At 32.9% G+C, this 16,780-nt stretch overlaps 2 protein-coding genes across 10 annotated transcripts in view; one reads left to right on the top strand and one right to left on the bottom strand.

Annotated features, from left to right (window-relative positions):
• LOC148614524 (uncharacterized) lies at positions 1-8,114 on the top strand. The gene is made up of 2 exons (XM_088588674.1): positions 1-171; positions 6,922-8,114. The coding sequence occupies exon 2, from the start codon at positions 7,178-7,180 to the stop codon at positions 7,562-7,564; it is 387 nt and encodes a 128-aa protein (XP_088444800.1). The 5' UTR covers positions 1-171; positions 6,922-7,177; the 3' UTR covers positions 7,565-8,114.
• Positions 8,105-16,780, bottom strand: part of LOC148614525 (baculoviral IAP repeat-containing protein 7-B-like) — a 22,718-nt gene continuing 14,042 nt past the window's right edge. For all 9 annotated transcript variants that reach the window (XM_088588646.1, XM_088588652.1, XM_088588647.1 and 6 more), the window contains 2 exons: positions 15,100-15,210; positions 8,105-11,759 (listed from right to left, as the gene is read on the bottom strand). In XM_088588646.1, the coding sequence (XP_088444772.1) occupies positions 11,497-11,759; positions 15,100-15,210 (374 nt within the window). In that variant the 3' untranslated portion in view covers positions 8,105-11,496. The remainder of the gene's footprint in view (positions 11,760-15,099; positions 15,211-16,780) is intronic.

A 16,780-nucleotide genomic window follows, 5' to 3' on the forward strand; every position in this document is an offset into this window, starting at 1 on the left:
TTCCGACTTAGATATTATATCACTGTTTATCAGTCTGTGCCAATATTATTATTATTTAATGTAGATAAAGTCGTCCCGAGTTGTGTTACCCAGAAAAAGTCACCTGAAGTATACAGTTCAGGAAATTCAAACACAAACCGGTGCACAGACGAGGTGGTACCCTATAGAAAGGTTGTTTTTTTTTGTGGATATGATTTTATTTGTTATTATACATTATACAAGAAAAGGGAACGAGGGTAACCAAAAATGACAGCAATCGAAACCCAAATACCATAGTCCATGATCGAGATAGATATTTTGGTAAGAAAATAACTGAAAAAAAGACAGAAAAACAATATACAGACCAAATATGGAAAGTATTAACCCCCGGAAGAGAAAAAAAATAGCTCAGAATTTTATATATTGACAAAAGATTTATATATTTAACGCCTTGGTTGTACAAATATAAAATGCAGGGCGGATCTATAGTTTCTGAAAGGGGGTCAAGAAAAAGATGATTCCAGGCTTATTATTAATGCTCTTTTTTGACAAAAAAATCACACTTTTTACAATAAAAGGGGGATTACTACCCATGGTTCCTTATTTAAAATGTAACAGTAAACTGTTCTCACGGTGACACACAGAATTTGAGTACTGTTATATTTGAGTAATGGAAAAAAGAAATAAACAATTGAAAAAATGATGAATTCACTTGCAGATGAACGTCGCAGGACAATATGCATATATTTATGCAGTATTTACATTAAATAATGTCATTCAAACTTGATACCAATGTTGTATTTGACATGAACTAATGGAAATAGAAGTGCACTATAAACCCGGGACTCATACCCATGACAACATACCCCCAATACGGGATGCCGACTGGGACCTGTGGTCCTTTTCACAAAAAATCGTAAGAGTAAAATTAGTCGTAAGTTATGATGTCACAATACTTTGATTTACTATGACGTCATAACTTACGACTAATTTTACACTTACGATTTTTTGTGAAAAGGACCACTGATCTTTTTGTAATCAAAATCAATTTTGTGTACACAGAATTGAATTCCATCATAACAAAATCATTTTTGTCGTACAAAACTGTTATACAGACTTGTTTAATGACCACTTCAAGTTTGAAAAGACAAAATTCATTTTTGTCACGAAAAAATTAAATTTTCTCAAATAGGTATACAAATATTAACTTATTTGCATAGAAAATTTACATTTGTTACCTGATATGGAAATTAAATAACCGAAGTCAATTTTGTGAGGCAAAATTCAATTTTGTGAGATAAAATTCAATTTTGTGTCACAAAAATCAATATTGTGTCACAACAATCAATTTTGTGTCACAAAAGTCAATTTTGTGTCACAAAAGTCAATTTTGTACGCAAATTAGTTTACAGAATCCTTTGGATATGCAAATGAATGCTCTCTCATTACGACTTTGAAAGGCCTCTCATTGGATATAGTAACAGCGGGTCTCGCAGGTTTTCGATTACTTCGAGCAAGGGCATATCATATGGTTGATGCGCTATTCTGCAAAAGTAGGTAATACTTTATTAGGTATTACTTATTTTTGCAGCTAAGCTCATCACCTTTATGATATATCGAAGTAAGCAATATAGAACTCGCGGTTACTATATCAAATGAGAAACCGTACAAAATCGTGATGAGAGTAGTCATTTGCATATCCAAAGGATTCTGTAAGCTAATTTGCATACAAAATTGGCTTTTGTGACACAAAATAGACTTTTGTCTCATAAAAATTATTTTTATTTTTGTGACTTTTGTGAATTTTGAGTTAAATTGCATGCAAAAGTGATTTTGTAATGACAGAATTCGATTTTGTAAACACAAAGTTGAATTTTGTGACATAATTTAATTTGCCATGATATTTCTCAGTTTTGTATGCAAATTAGTTCACTAATTTACATATAAAATTGACTTTTGTTACTCAATAAACAAATTAGATAACAGAAGTAAAGTATGTGATACAAAAATGAATTTTGTCATGACAAAAGTAACTTTTGTCCACTGAAAGATTACTTTGTATGACAAAATTTAAATTTGTAGTAAAAACTGTCATAACCTTTGTTAATCTGAACTCATTTTTGTTGAATTCTGAGTACAAAACCACAAGAGTCCCATTCGGCGCCCCATACCCAGTCCCCTCTGGAACCAAAAAGTGTTAAATAAGCTTTTAAGAATGATTAAGCACTACGAAAGTCGGGAAAATTTGTCATGGCTCAATGATTTCCTTTATATAATCAACCTAATTTTTTCTGACCTGGTGGGGCGGCCCCTTGAGGCCGCCTTGGATCCGCCTATGTAGGGGCCTGCTGTTGGCTTTTGTCTATCAATATGGCTACTAAATTTGCATAGTCTATATTATACACATAATTCTTCATTAAATAGTTTTTGTGTTAAACTTTGTGTTTCCCACAATGATTTATGTTGACATACATCCAGTTATTTACTCGTATCACAAAATCGATCATGTTCTTGTGAGCATTGGTCTTAAAATTGAAACCATGTTCAAATTATGTGTTTGTACCGCATAATATCTATATATGGTTGTCAAAGATAGGCTTTCTGTCATAGATTATTTGGGAAGAAAGTTTACAACGACAAACGGTAGGCTAAACGACTTATAAATGTTTCCTCCATCCGGTTATCTGTTCTTCTACGAAACGCTCCACTTCGATGTACTTGTGACTAACCTTATAATTGTAAAACATGATTTAATCATCTTCCTGTTGCTTTATTATTGGAAATCCTTCCCCAATTAAGTTCATCGAGATAACAAAGGAACCATAAACGAAAAGTTTGAGATCACATCAAGTTGGACTTGATATATTAGTTTTTACACAACAGTCCTTTGTTGAAATGTCAAGAGCATTTATCCTGGATTTTACTATAAATAGTTTGGTGAAGTCCTAATTGTCCTTTTATAACACGTATGGTGGTACAGTGAAACCTGTCTAAACCGAACTTGTTTCGTTCGTTTAAGTTTCGGTTTATACAGCTTCAAAACAAACTGATACTGATATAAACGGACTTCATAAGTTCTTCGCAGGTTCTCAGTTTAAAAAGGTTTTGCTGTAATGGGAACCAAGAATCTTGTGGAAATCAAAAGAATGTAATCCAGGGACAAAGACTAGACATGGAAAACAGACAACCACAACGAAGAACATAAAATAACCAAAATAAAACGTACAAAAGCAACTCAGACTCCACTAAAACTGGAAGCATGGACCAGGTGCACTGGTAGGGTAAGCGTCCTCTGCTTTTCTTGAAAAAAGTCAAGTTCGGAGTATACGAAAGAGGAAAGGAAAACTGATACGTTAAATAAATCGGTTCTCATGGTGCCGATAAGTACACCGTAACGATCCACGAGTTCATGATGACGACCTTGTAGCAACATAACCCTGTTCCAGAAGTCTAGCGCGGTACAAAGAGTCTACATAATAACGGCAAGCTCTGAAATAACGTATGAGTTTGATTTGAAAGCTCCATACGCAGGTGCTGAATAGATGTTGCCACAGACGAAAGGAAAGTTGGCAATACGGGATGAAAAGTCAACGCGTTTGTCATAGAGTTTTTCGTTACCACTTATTTCTAAATGTAGGTCAAGATATAAGGCTGACTTCACAGTTCATCTCTACTCCTTTGGGATAGATGCAATGTATCAAATCCGCGAAACTAGGATTGTTTGACGATACTACGTTATCTATATAACAGAAACTGAGATCAAAGGAATTGCCTAAACGATATTCCTTCCTTTGGATAAGATTATATATAGTCAGCCTAATAAGAGTGAAGGAATAGGTCATCGAGTAGAGGAGCACAATTTATTTCCATTGGAATGCCGATCTTTTGTTGAAAAACGCGTCCACCACGCCGGACAAATATGTTGTCAAAAAAAATTCCAGCATTTTGAAAACATCTTCGGTATATTTGGAAGATGATTTGGAATAGTTTTTTTTTTCAAAGTATGAAGAATCTCTACCAAGTACTACATATCTATATCTAGTTCTACCCTCTTTGTTGGAGGAACAACGATGAATAATGTTCTTGAGTCGGGATTTTAACTGAGTATAAGGAATAGAAGTATACAGTGTTGAAAAATTATAGGTTTTAATGCTATTGTATTCTGATAATTATCTTGAATTGAGGATTTCCCTTCAGAAGATCTTTCGAATTTTTCAGGATCCACATTGAATTAATACCACTACGGGACAAACAAGTGTCGTGGTAGGACTGAAAACCATCTTTTACAGCTGTGCATATAGATAAAGGTTAAACGTCTTGAAAGCGGTTTGGTAGTACATTTTGCAGATCAGGCTATGTTGTGTTGTTTGTATGGATTCTTGTGGAGGTTAGGAATCCAGTACAAAGACCATAATCATCGTCTGGTAGTGAGACTGAAAGAGGATAGTACAGATTTATGGTTTTCAACTATATTTTCTTTAGAGAGTGTGGTAGCAGTATTGATCTTATTACTGCTATTATGTACTACGTCTGATAATAGACTTGGATGTAATATATTTGCAGAAAAAAACAATATTGTTTTGGGCTTTGTCTGCTGATACGACAACGCACTTGTCATGTATAGTAGACAATGTTTTTGGAACATCAGGGTCCTTGAAAACTGATGTAGCATTGACACTTTTTGACATACTTAAAACTTTCATACGTTTCAAAATTAAAGACCTCACAGCCTTTACACACTCAGACAGTGAATCAGTATATCTTCTAGTCCTCGTTTTATCCATTTTCTTGCATAGACCTCTACGGCATCCATTAGAATTGTAAAGTTATACTTGTAATTCCAATTTATGGAGCTTACTTGTGATCTCCAGAAAGGACCTTAGGAGAGATTCGTTTTCTGTGATGTTTAAATCTCCCGTAATGACGTGACCGGAAGGACCATATTTGAATGGAGAGTTTTTTTGCAAGAACAGTCTGATGGTTTAGCCTTGAAGTCCTCAACCTCGAGGTCTTGCAATAACCTTTTATAATTAAACATTTTGGATGCAATAGGTGAAGTATAGGAATACGAAATAATCGGTATTGATTTGTCTTTGAAATATTGGAAATTGTCAAGTAATTTGTGTTTGTGGAGTTCCTCAACAAAACAAGTTTGTGCCCCTCCCCCAAATATGAAGTCCTTGATCCGCCTCTGCTGTTAGACCACGCGCATAAGAGTTGATTTACACAATTATTTATTAAACAAATTATTTCCACAATTAATTTACTTTCTCACGATTCATTATTGATTGTTTTCCAACACTTCATGACTTATTATCGGCAGAAGTGTGTCCTTACAATTCATGACCAATTATACTGTGAGAAAATATTTGACCAGTTACTATCAGAAGTGTGTCCTGACAATTCATAACCAATAACTGTCAAAATTGCGTCCTTAAATTTCATGACCAATTGCTATCAAAAGTGTGTCCTACAAATGCACGACTTGTTACTATCAGAAGTATGTCATAACAATCCATTACCAATTAGTCAAAAGTGTGTCCTAAAAATTCATGACCAATTACTGTAAGGAATGTGTCTTAAAAATGTATGAATAATTACAATCAGAAGTGTTTTCTTAAAATGCAAAACCAATAACTGACAAAAGTGTGTCCTAAAAATTCATAAACACAATTACTGTCAAAAGTGTGTCCTAACAATTCATGACCAATTACTATTTGATGTGTGTACTAAAAATTAATAATCAATTACTGTCAAAAGTATGTTCTTACAATTCATAACCATGCGAAAAGTGTCCTAAAAATGCATGACATGTATGTACTACTGTCAGAAAATTTTTTAACCCATTACTGACAAAAGTGTGTTCTCAACATTTATGACAAATTACTACCAGAAGTATGTCCTAAAAAGTCATAACCAAACAAAAATAGTGTTCTAAACATTTATGACCAATAAATGTTAGAATTGTTTCCTCTAAGTTCATGGTCATAAACTGTCCGAAATGTGTCCTCACAGTTAATTATCAATAAATGCCAGAAGTGTGTCCTCATAATTTATGATCAATTATTGCCAAAAGTGTGTCTTCATAAATTTGACCAATAATTGCCAGAAGTGCGTTTTAAAAATGCATGACCAATTAATATCAGAAATATGTCCTAAAATTCACCACCAATTACTGTTAAAGAGTAATCAAGGGAACCAAGGTTATAGCGGTAATCAAAAGAATGTTATCCAGGGAAAAGTGTGTCTTAAAAAATGCATGTCCAATTACTATCAGAGGTATATCCTTACAATTAATAACCAATTACTATGAGAAGTATGTCCTAAAATGCATGACTAATTACTGTCAGAAGTGTGTCATGAAATTTTATAACCAATTACTGTCAAAAGTGTGTTCTCACCATTCATGACCAATTACTGTTAGAATTGTGTCCTCTCAGTTCATGATCATAATTAAACTGTCCGAAATGTGTCCTTTACTCAATTACTGCCAGAAGTGTGTCCTAATAATTTTGTGATCAATTACTGTCAGAAATGTCTTCATAATTGTGACCAATTATTAGCAGAAGTGCGTCCTCAATATTTATTTTCAATTATATACTGTCAGAAGTGTGTCCTCACAGTTCATGGTCAATTATACAGTTCAATCTTTAGAAAAAGCTTCTTCTAGAATCTTGATTCCCTTGATTACACTTTCATATTTGTACTATATCAATACGTTTGTCATAATTGTACAATTTAACTACTTCCAGAAGCTGCTCTGTAGTTCAACTAATTTTTGAAGGGTCCCAACTACTATTGATTTTATGGACATAGTATGTATGTGTTGTATTTTGTCATCAAATCCTCCATTTTATTTTACACCAATGTTGACAACAGTCTTCCATATTTAGTAAATGCTTAATTAACTACAATGGGTAGTATAATATGCTGTTTTTTTAGAATGAGATACCAAATCAATGAATGTAGTGAATCATTTGAAGAAGAATACAGCAAATCAAAAGACATTTTAGGCGATGTAGGAGCAAGTGGAAAGCGGGAGCTCCTCCTCAAGTTACTCCAAGATGATGAAAGTTAAATCAACTCTACTCGTCTTCCCTCAAAGAAAGAAGCACCTACATGTTCATCATTAATGACACCTTTACACCACGCAGCAAACAAAAAGGCACCCTAACACGTCATTCAAGACTTGCTAGCAATGGGTGCTTCCAAAACATTACGGACAGCAAGGAGCAAAACATCATTTGATATTAGTAATAGGAACGAATTAGATAGCGAGATTCTCGAACTTCTAAAAATATCACAAAGCATAACGGACACTGCTCAAGAGATTTTTAAAATGGAAGCTGCATTACATGACGTCATTCTAAGTCGAGTTGAAGACATTGTCACATCCTCCTTACCTCAGTTGACGTCCTATCTTTACGAAAAGGGGGAGTTTTATTTTCCTGTGCCTGGTATGTACGGAGGATTTACGGTCAAACCTCACCCTGATAGGCTCGAAGTGTACAGTGAAGTTCGTATAATGAGAGGAAGTGAAATGACCCATCTTATAAGGAGAAATGGGGATGTGACGTTGAAATAAGCATTAATCACCAGTACTTGTTCATCATTGCAATAAATCGTAGTTATTCCAGGGATCAAATTTACTTACACGGCATATATTACTTGTACAAATCATCAGTTACGAATTGAAATGTTTTGTTACAAACTTTAACTATCAAATGTCTTTGGTAGATGTGTTCTCCATGTTGTGATTGGAAATTGAACATCAGTGTTCACTTCCCACTCATAGTGACGCTTCCTCCTTAAATCAATGACTTTCTGTTACGATTATTTGTCATTAGATACAGCTAGATTCACCATTTCACCACAAGTATTAAACCACAGGAACTTGCTCCCAATATCAAATATGCAGCCCCACTGGTTGATATAGTGGGAGCAAGCTCCTGTGATTAAACTTGGTAAGCTATGCCTAGGCATTTTATAGTCTATTATAAAAATCCTTGACTAGTTGAGCTAAATATATGTCCATCTTACACTAAGAAACGATCAACAAGACCATTTTAAGATGTCGATTGGAAAGATTTTCATAAATCATAATATTAAAAAACACATAAAATCATAATTTATAAATAATTTATTTTTTGACAATGCAAAAACAATCCTCACAGAATATATACTTTCTAGAGGGTGCTTAGTTGAAAGATGACACATTTCACATGTTTTCATAATATTTTTTGGTACGGACATGAAAATATATATTATTCAGTTAAATAATTTCTGGTATAGTAAACATGTAGAAACCAAGCCCTTCAACATGCGATATGATAAGACAGGTATCTATTTTTCTACAATTTTTTTTATTTCCTTTCATTGTATCATAAGCCTTGGAATTAAAGATTACAGTCCAGGACCATTGTCAATGTAAGGATATTTCATATTATTGACTACCGTTCATTACCTTAATTATGATAAAAACTGCCACTACAAAACTAAATACAAAGTGCGCCAATACGGGATCTAGCCGTCCAATACGGTTTTCCCCGTTCAATACATCATAATGACCTGGTTAAAATCCACATTGGCCATAATTTCCATATTGGCAGAGTTATTGGTCTTCGGCTACGCTTCAGTCCAATATGGACAACCTCAGACCAATATGGAAAACCTTACGCAATAATACTATAGCATTTATGTCTTCCAGCATATTATAAATAAAGCGAATGAATATTATATCTGAATGTATTCTCTCTGTCTGTCCAAACATGGCACATACATAAATAAACAAATACTTGAGGGAAATTTAGTAACTTTTTAGAACAATGGAAAATGCTTAATCCAGTAGTGCTGAAGGGTGGTTGGAAATCTATTTTCTGACTTGGTGCAAAGTTGAATATGGACGAATGGAATCCCAACTTCATATGTTTTAGGAGTAGAAGTAAATAATTGTTTATCATGTTTTTGACAGGATTCAAGACAAATACAAAGTTCTATTCAACACCATTAAATAAATCATTTCTTTTTCTAATAAGCACTATGGTAAAAGACAGAAACAAATTCAAATTTCTGGTGACAATGCACACAAGGACCAATGGGAGCTGGAAAATGGTATTTAGTCTAGGCCTAGTACTCCTGTACTTCCTGTTATTAGCTAATGGACAAAACTGCACATCTCAGGACTATAAAATACAATAAATTGAATAATATATTATGGTATATTATACAATACTATACTATATTATATTATATTAAAGGATAATATAGTCCACTATTAAAATTAAAACATTGTTCCTTGTCAAGTCAACTAATGTTGTGGTTTTATGTTTAAAAAAAAAAAAGGTTAGGTCGATTTTCGTCATTTGTTAATAGTTTCACTTTTTTTTTCTTTTTTTTTTTGGGGGGGGGGCAGGGGGGGGGGTGGCTTTTTACATCTTGTTATATGGTATGGGTTTTGCCCATCATTGAAGACCGTGTGTGACCTGTTTGACTGTCTCATTGGCAATCATACAACATCTCCTATTTTTACAAGTAAATATGTAAGTTAACAGGAGTTAACACCTTGAAAGAGTGGAATTTACTTTGCAGATAATTTAACATATATCTTTTGTCAATCTTTTAATTTGATACAAATATAATTTCATGGAAATATCTGTGATAAATATTATTCAAGATAATTCATATCTTCTATATTTATTACAACAATATTTCCAAGTCAACTATTTATCTGCAATTAATAAACAAATCAATATACAAACATAAACACAAACATTAATAAAACATAAATTAATGAAATATGAAGTGAAGAACTATCATATTCAACAATACTTAATGCATAGGTAGATCATTTCTATTTTTCACAACAAAAATGATTTTCTCATTTTTTATCCTGTGGAATGGTGAAAGAAGAAAAACATTTGAATCAGTAAGAATCAATGAATAATCTATTTATATCTATTTTGAGAATTATTAATTAAATTAATAAATATATTGTAACAATAAATATAACAAACTCTTTCAATAATGATGCGTTAAATTTCATCTACAATTCATTCTTTAAGGCCATAATAGAAAAATTCCTAGATTTTCTTGAAAGAAATTGACATAAATTGGGCAAAACATCATTATTTTGGGGAGGGTGAAAAAATCAGGCTGAAGGGGATCAGAATCTTGGATATTTTTTATTTTGGCTTAATGTACTGTAAACCAACATATTTTCACATTACAGAAAAGAAAACTCTGCAAATGAGTCCTTTTATATTGTGCAAGAAATGTTTGAGGGAGTGATAGCCAGGATATTAACTGAATGAAGCAGTGGATGAAGCATGTTATGACAAAACCCACCATTTTGAAAGTTTAATTTGACTATTTGCACCATCAGAATAAAGAAAAAAAGGCACAATTTTCAAGATCATTTTGGTATTCACTGAAATGCACTGACAATGAACATTTCAGGGGCAGATAACTCTGTGAAAAACCACATTATTCTAACATTTTATTGAAAAATTTTTGAGAAAATCCACTGATGCAGAGATCAAATAATGGTCTTTTCAATTAGAATTAGAAAAAGCATCTTTTAGGGAACTTATATTGTCAGATCGGTGGGGTTTTACATGCATGTTTCCCATTTTGCCTGATTACAATAAAATGTTGACATCCTCAGGACCAAAATAAAGTCTCCACAAAATCAGTAGGTTTTCAGTACATTGACTTGTTTCTAGAGATAAATCTAACTCTTTTATGCTGAGAAAGGAAATCTTCAGTCTGAACAATAAATGGACAAAAATGAAAAACAGTGATAATGATCTTTTATAACAGAATAAGCCCAATAATACCAGGTCTGGTCCTGTGTTACCATCATATGTTTGTCAAGGGTGGATGAACAGACAAGGTCAAGCAGCTACAAGACCTGCTTTCACATTTGGTGACACAAGTAAAAATAAGAAAAGTATGGCAAGATATAAAAGAACTAACATCTTGTGTATAGATCAAAGTATACCAATAAAACACTGAAATATTTATACACTTCAATAATTGAATCTGGCTTGTTCTTCTTCCTCTTAAAAGTATCACAAAGTTTAAAATATTGTTTCTTCTATCATACAGATGCATTTTCATACTTGTAAGAATGTCTCAGAAACATGATTTTAAGTACATTTTATTTGCAGGTGTAGCATTGCATTAATAATCCATACAGAACTACAAGCTAAAAAAATCTGTAAAAAAATTATTTCCTTTTTGAAAGTAAATTATTTATTAGTTAACATCCAATGACATTAACCTCTTTTTGTTTGCATTAGGTTTCAATTAAAATTATTCTTTAGGGAGTTTGAACCCTAAATTCAACTTACAATTAAGACCTATATTTTCAGCAGAAACCAGTATAAAGATGTTCAAGCTATATTCATTGATTAAAAATACTTGCTAACAGAATCATTTTTTTTCCAAAACAAATAAAATTTATACCAGTCAACAAATTACATTTATACTCCAACAGAATACACACGTAATAAAAGTCTATGCAAAGTATAAAGGTTGCATGCCCTTTATCTTTGATCTACAGATAGGACATTCCTTGACCTTTAACTTGTTACAACAACTCTGGCAGCAGCAGACATGCCTGCATGGTAGGAAAATCACCTCTACGTGATTCTCATAACAAATTTTACATTGAAAACGATCATCAGTGCTCCATTGTGTCTGGATTGTCTTACATCTTTTTAACTTAAGTCCTTCCCTCTTCTGACTTGAACTTGGAGCAGTTTGTTCTACCGGAGTTTCTGTAAAATAGAAAATAAAATGAATATACACATGAGATAATATGTTAGCCTTAATTTCTTTTAGCACATATATATAAATGTTCCTGATCATACGAGTATTTGGACTGTATGTATACTATGCATATTTTTCATATATACCTATATGATTTGACCCTAAAAATATTGTCTGCAATCATTTGATAATTGGAAATCAATGTAAAATCTAAATTTCCTTTAATATTTAAGAACAACTATCTATTTACCATTACACTTTTATTAAACACAAAATAATATGTTGTATAAATGGTTTTCCAAATATCTAACTTTAAAAAAAAACAAAAGGTTTTTAGTTAATGCAATCAACAGCAATCTGTTAACAATATATGCTTTTATGCATCTTAACTTTTCATCATGTGTCAAAATTAAAAATAAAAATTAATAGGCTGCACCTTGATAAAACCACCAAGTTTGAACCTGAATCTCTGTATTAATGAATATACATCCCTGGGATGTGTATGGATTGATACAAAGACATCTTTTAACTTTGATTGCAAGTAGATAATTAATTTATATAGGATAAGAATTTGACCAGAAATCGAAGTATTCTTTTTTTTGCCCTGATTCCTAATTGGTTAAAGTCATAACCACCAAATTGATGTCAGCCTTCCTTACGGGTTATGGCCACTTGAGACACAATATCAGAGAGATCCATTTACTTGTAATCAAGTTAATCTCTAGTCTACATGCATATTCTTGTTTCTGGTTCATTTTTGGTCCTTAATTGGTAAAAATGATCCTTAAATGGTTAAAGTCAATTTCAGTCTGACCTTTGTGGTCTTGTAGTATCAGAGAAGATTTTTGAAAGTAACAACATTTAAAATAGCAAAAAACATCAAACTAGAGGCTCAAGAGAGCCTGAATTGCTCACCTGGTCAACCATTTGCTTATTTGAAAAACTTGAGAAATGAGACAGGCTAAATTAAAATCAACTAAATTGTCAAATGCAGGAAATGCTTTTCATAGCATTTTGATTACCTGAACCAGAATTTTGCCAAATTTTTGAAATTTTTTTCAAAAACCTGTCTTATGACCCCTAAGTTCCATTTTTAGTATAGGCAGCCATATCCATTCACAGATTAAAAATCACAACAGTAATTTTGAGCACAATACACTAAAGAACTATCATGTTTATTTTCATTCAATGATCTTAAATGGTTTTAGAGAAGAAGATTTTCAAAGTTGTACATAAGAAAAAAAATAACAAAAAGACTTTTTCAGGGGTTGTAACTCCTACATTAGTCAATGAATGTTTTTGAAAATTTCGGCATAGATCCATCTCATGATGCTTAACAATTTAACCCCAGCCAGAGATTTGCTAAAGGCAACGGTCTTTGAGTTTTTTGCAAAAAACTTCCATCTGACCTGTATGTTCTATCTTTAGTAAAGGCACCGATGTTTTTTCATGAATCAACAATCCCAATGGTCAATTTGTGTGGGATACCCTAAGGAACATATGTGCCAACTTTCATTGAATTCTGTGCAATGGATTTTGAGAAGAAGATTTTCAAAAAATGCAAAAAAAAAAAACTGTTTCAGGGGCCACAACTCCTACATCAGTTGACAAATCGTTTTGAAAATTTTGGCATAGGTCCATCTCATGATGCTGAACAATTTTTCCTATGCCAGAAATTTGCTAAAGGCAATGGTTTTTGAGTTATTTGCAAAAAACTGCTATCTGACCCCTATGTTCTATTTTTAGTATCAGTGGCCATGTTTTTTTCATGGATCATAAATCCCAACAGTCACTTTGTGCAAAACACCCTAACAAACAATCACGCCAAGTTTAAAACCTGTCAGTCCAGTAGTTTCAGAGGAGAAGATTTTTAAAAATTTGTCCACGTCGATGACGACAGACGCCAAGTGATGGCATACGCTCTCTTAGCCTTTGGCCAGGTGAGTTAAAAAGAGTAACAACTCCAACAGGGCAGAACAGATTTGGAGGAAAATTAAATCATCAATTGATCTCGATATGCTGAACACTTTCATTCAATCAGAATTTGGATAAACCTCATAGTATTGGAGCTGCTGTCTGACCCCTTTGTTCTGTACTTAGCAACAACGTCCATGTATTTCAATGGACCAAAATTCCCACATCAGTTCTAGGCAGAATACCTTAAGGAACATTCATACCAAGTTTAAAAACTTGAATCTACTACAACTGATTGTGCACAAATTTAAACAGATTTTGTTCAGACATATGGTCTAGATACTCATATTGAGCTTATATGATCTTACACATCCGGTCTTAATACAAATTTGAACTGGAATATATTATATTCAAAACCTTCTGATTTCTATTTTTGTCCACTTTTTTGTAAACTACAGGTATTGACTTCTTTTCATGAAAAAAATCCCTTTACAACATTAGGCCATAAAACCTTACAGTGAAATTGTATAGAAGTTAGCGTGTTGGCAAAATGAGGGCACTATCCAGTCTTCAAATATTCATAAAATATCCTTAAGCGTTAACTTATAAATATTTAAGGCATATTCAAAACCTTCTGATTTCTATTTTTGTCCACTTTCTTGTAAACTACAGGTATTGACTTCTTTTCATGAAAAAAATCCCTTTACAACATTAGGCCATAAAACCTTACAGTGAAATTGTATAGAAGTTAGCGTTTTGGCAAAATGAGGGCACTATCCAGTCTTCAAATATTCATAAAATATCCTTAAGTGTTAACTTATAAATATTTAAGGCATATTCAAAACCTTCTGATTTCTATTTTTGTCCACTTTTTTGTAAACTACAGGTATTGACTTCTTTTCATGAAAAAAATCCCTTTACAACATTAGGCCATAAAACCTTACAGTGAAATTGTATAGAAGTTAGCGTTTTGGCAAAATGAGGGCACTATCCAGTCTTCAAATATTCATAAAATATCCTTAAGCGTTAACTTATAAATATTTAGGGCATATCAGGTTGGCTAAAACATGACTATATCAACACTTTAACAAACAAAATTCACCAATCACATTTCAATACGATGTATACTGTCTCTTGGAGTGCTTTAATCTCATTTCCATGAGGTGGAGCACTTATAGAAGTAGACATGAAGGATACATATTAAGATCAAATGAATATTTGACTCATTTTTTTGCCTCACTGATAGGAAAATGCTACATACAGGGATGGAAATTAGCAGGGACCCACTCATCAATGGCCCCAAAAATTTGATGTGGGTCAACTGTGATTGCAAAGAACTATACATATTGGCTACCAAAATTTAAGTTGTGGGGTACCAAGCCAAAAGTTTGGTTCAAACCCTGACATATTTTGAGAGTCAAGCTAAGTATGTACCAGCAAAAACCTCATCAGTAAATCCTGTGGCAGCTTGTTGCCCAGTTTGTTGAGTTACTCGCAGCTGCTCTAACTGGTCAACTAATTCATTATAACTCTCAGGATATGGAACTAAAACAAAAATATATAATTACTAGTACATTTACCATGCAATTCATTAAGATGGATAATCACCATTAGAAATGATATTTCATAGGTCGATTAAACACATTTCTAGCTATTTTAATCCCACATTTAACAGACTACTGCTACTGAAAGGTCACTAACTCAAAGATGGAGTCACCCTATAACTTTGACCTAAAGAAGACTTGTGTAGGCCTTATCAGGATCAATTTGTTTGCTGAGTTTATCTATTATGTTTCTCATAATATTGGCTAATAAAAGCTTCATCAAGTGCAGCATGATACAACCATAGCAAGTTGAACTCTATTCATTTGAAGCAATTGTGGACACAAAATTAGTTTTTGACACAATAAACATAGGGACTTACAGATCATTATGGACAAAAAACAACCCATTGGGATACAATATTGCAAAATATTTTGAAATTCAGTTTTACTATAAAGGTCTGCTTCAGGGTGCATTCATGGATCACTTTGTACCTCATTATCTCAAAAACAGTAAATGATAAGATTTATTTGGTAAGCATACTTCTTAAAGCTCTTGAACTTTGGCTAGGATTTTCATATGGAATCAAAAAAAAAAAATTCAAAATTTCACCAACTTATTGGGATGTGGTCCCCTTTTCCCCCTATAACAAAAAAACCTTACGAGATATCTGAAATCTGATTGAAAAATATAGGCAGGGATTAGAAAAAAATACTTGTTTCTGGCCCCTTTTTATTACTTGGCTCAAGTTACAGCCCAAAATTCAATCCCGGTCTTCCTTTTGTGGAATGGCATGTTGTAATATAATTTCAAAGATATTCATTCATTAATAGCCAAGTTATTGCCTGGACATCAGGAAAATGCAAGTTTCTGGTCCACCTTTTTGCCCCTAATTTCTGAAAAGTTCGAGTCTTTACCCCAAAAATTGATCTAAGTTGACCATTGTGGAACAATATTTAGACATTTCTATATACTTTTATTGGAGTTAAAATTCCATAAAATGCTTGTTTTAGTCCCCTTTTCAACTCTAAAATGGTTGGGGCCCTAACCCCCAAAATCTTTACCAACCTTACTTTTGTGGTTTTGAACCTTGTAATAAATTTTTATAAAGATCAACCAACTAATACTCAAGATATTTCATGAAAACCAAGTGTCTACAGATGATGACAATAACGATGACAGTGTCATACCAATATACGACCACAAATTTTTGGTGGTCTTATAAAAACTGCAAACTACATTATTTTTTGCATAGCCAGGGTCATAACTCTCATCAGGAGTCATCCAACAATTCAACGAAATAAAGAATACATAGGACTTATCATGAAGAACATTTCATCAACTAAAAGTTTCTGTCTATCTATTATGGTTTTAAAGATATTGCTTGAAACTGCAGAAAAACGTCATTTTTTTAACTTTCAAGGGCAATAACTCTAACAAGTAGTTGTTCTACAATTTTGATCCAAAGGAAATTTTTGTACGCTTATCATAAAGCTAATAGAGTTGAATGATAAACGTAAAACCCTTAAGTTCAATTATCTCCCTTTAGTGTCCCCAAACAGTAATTACTAGT

Source organism: Perna viridis, chromosome 6 (genome assembly GCF_037379345.1).
Source record: "Perna viridis isolate PV_CMFRI_1.1 ecotype Kerala chromosome 6, ASM3737934v1, whole genome shotgun sequence".
Taxonomy (NCBI): domain Eukaryota; kingdom Metazoa; phylum Mollusca; class Bivalvia; order Mytilida; family Mytilidae; genus Perna; species Perna viridis.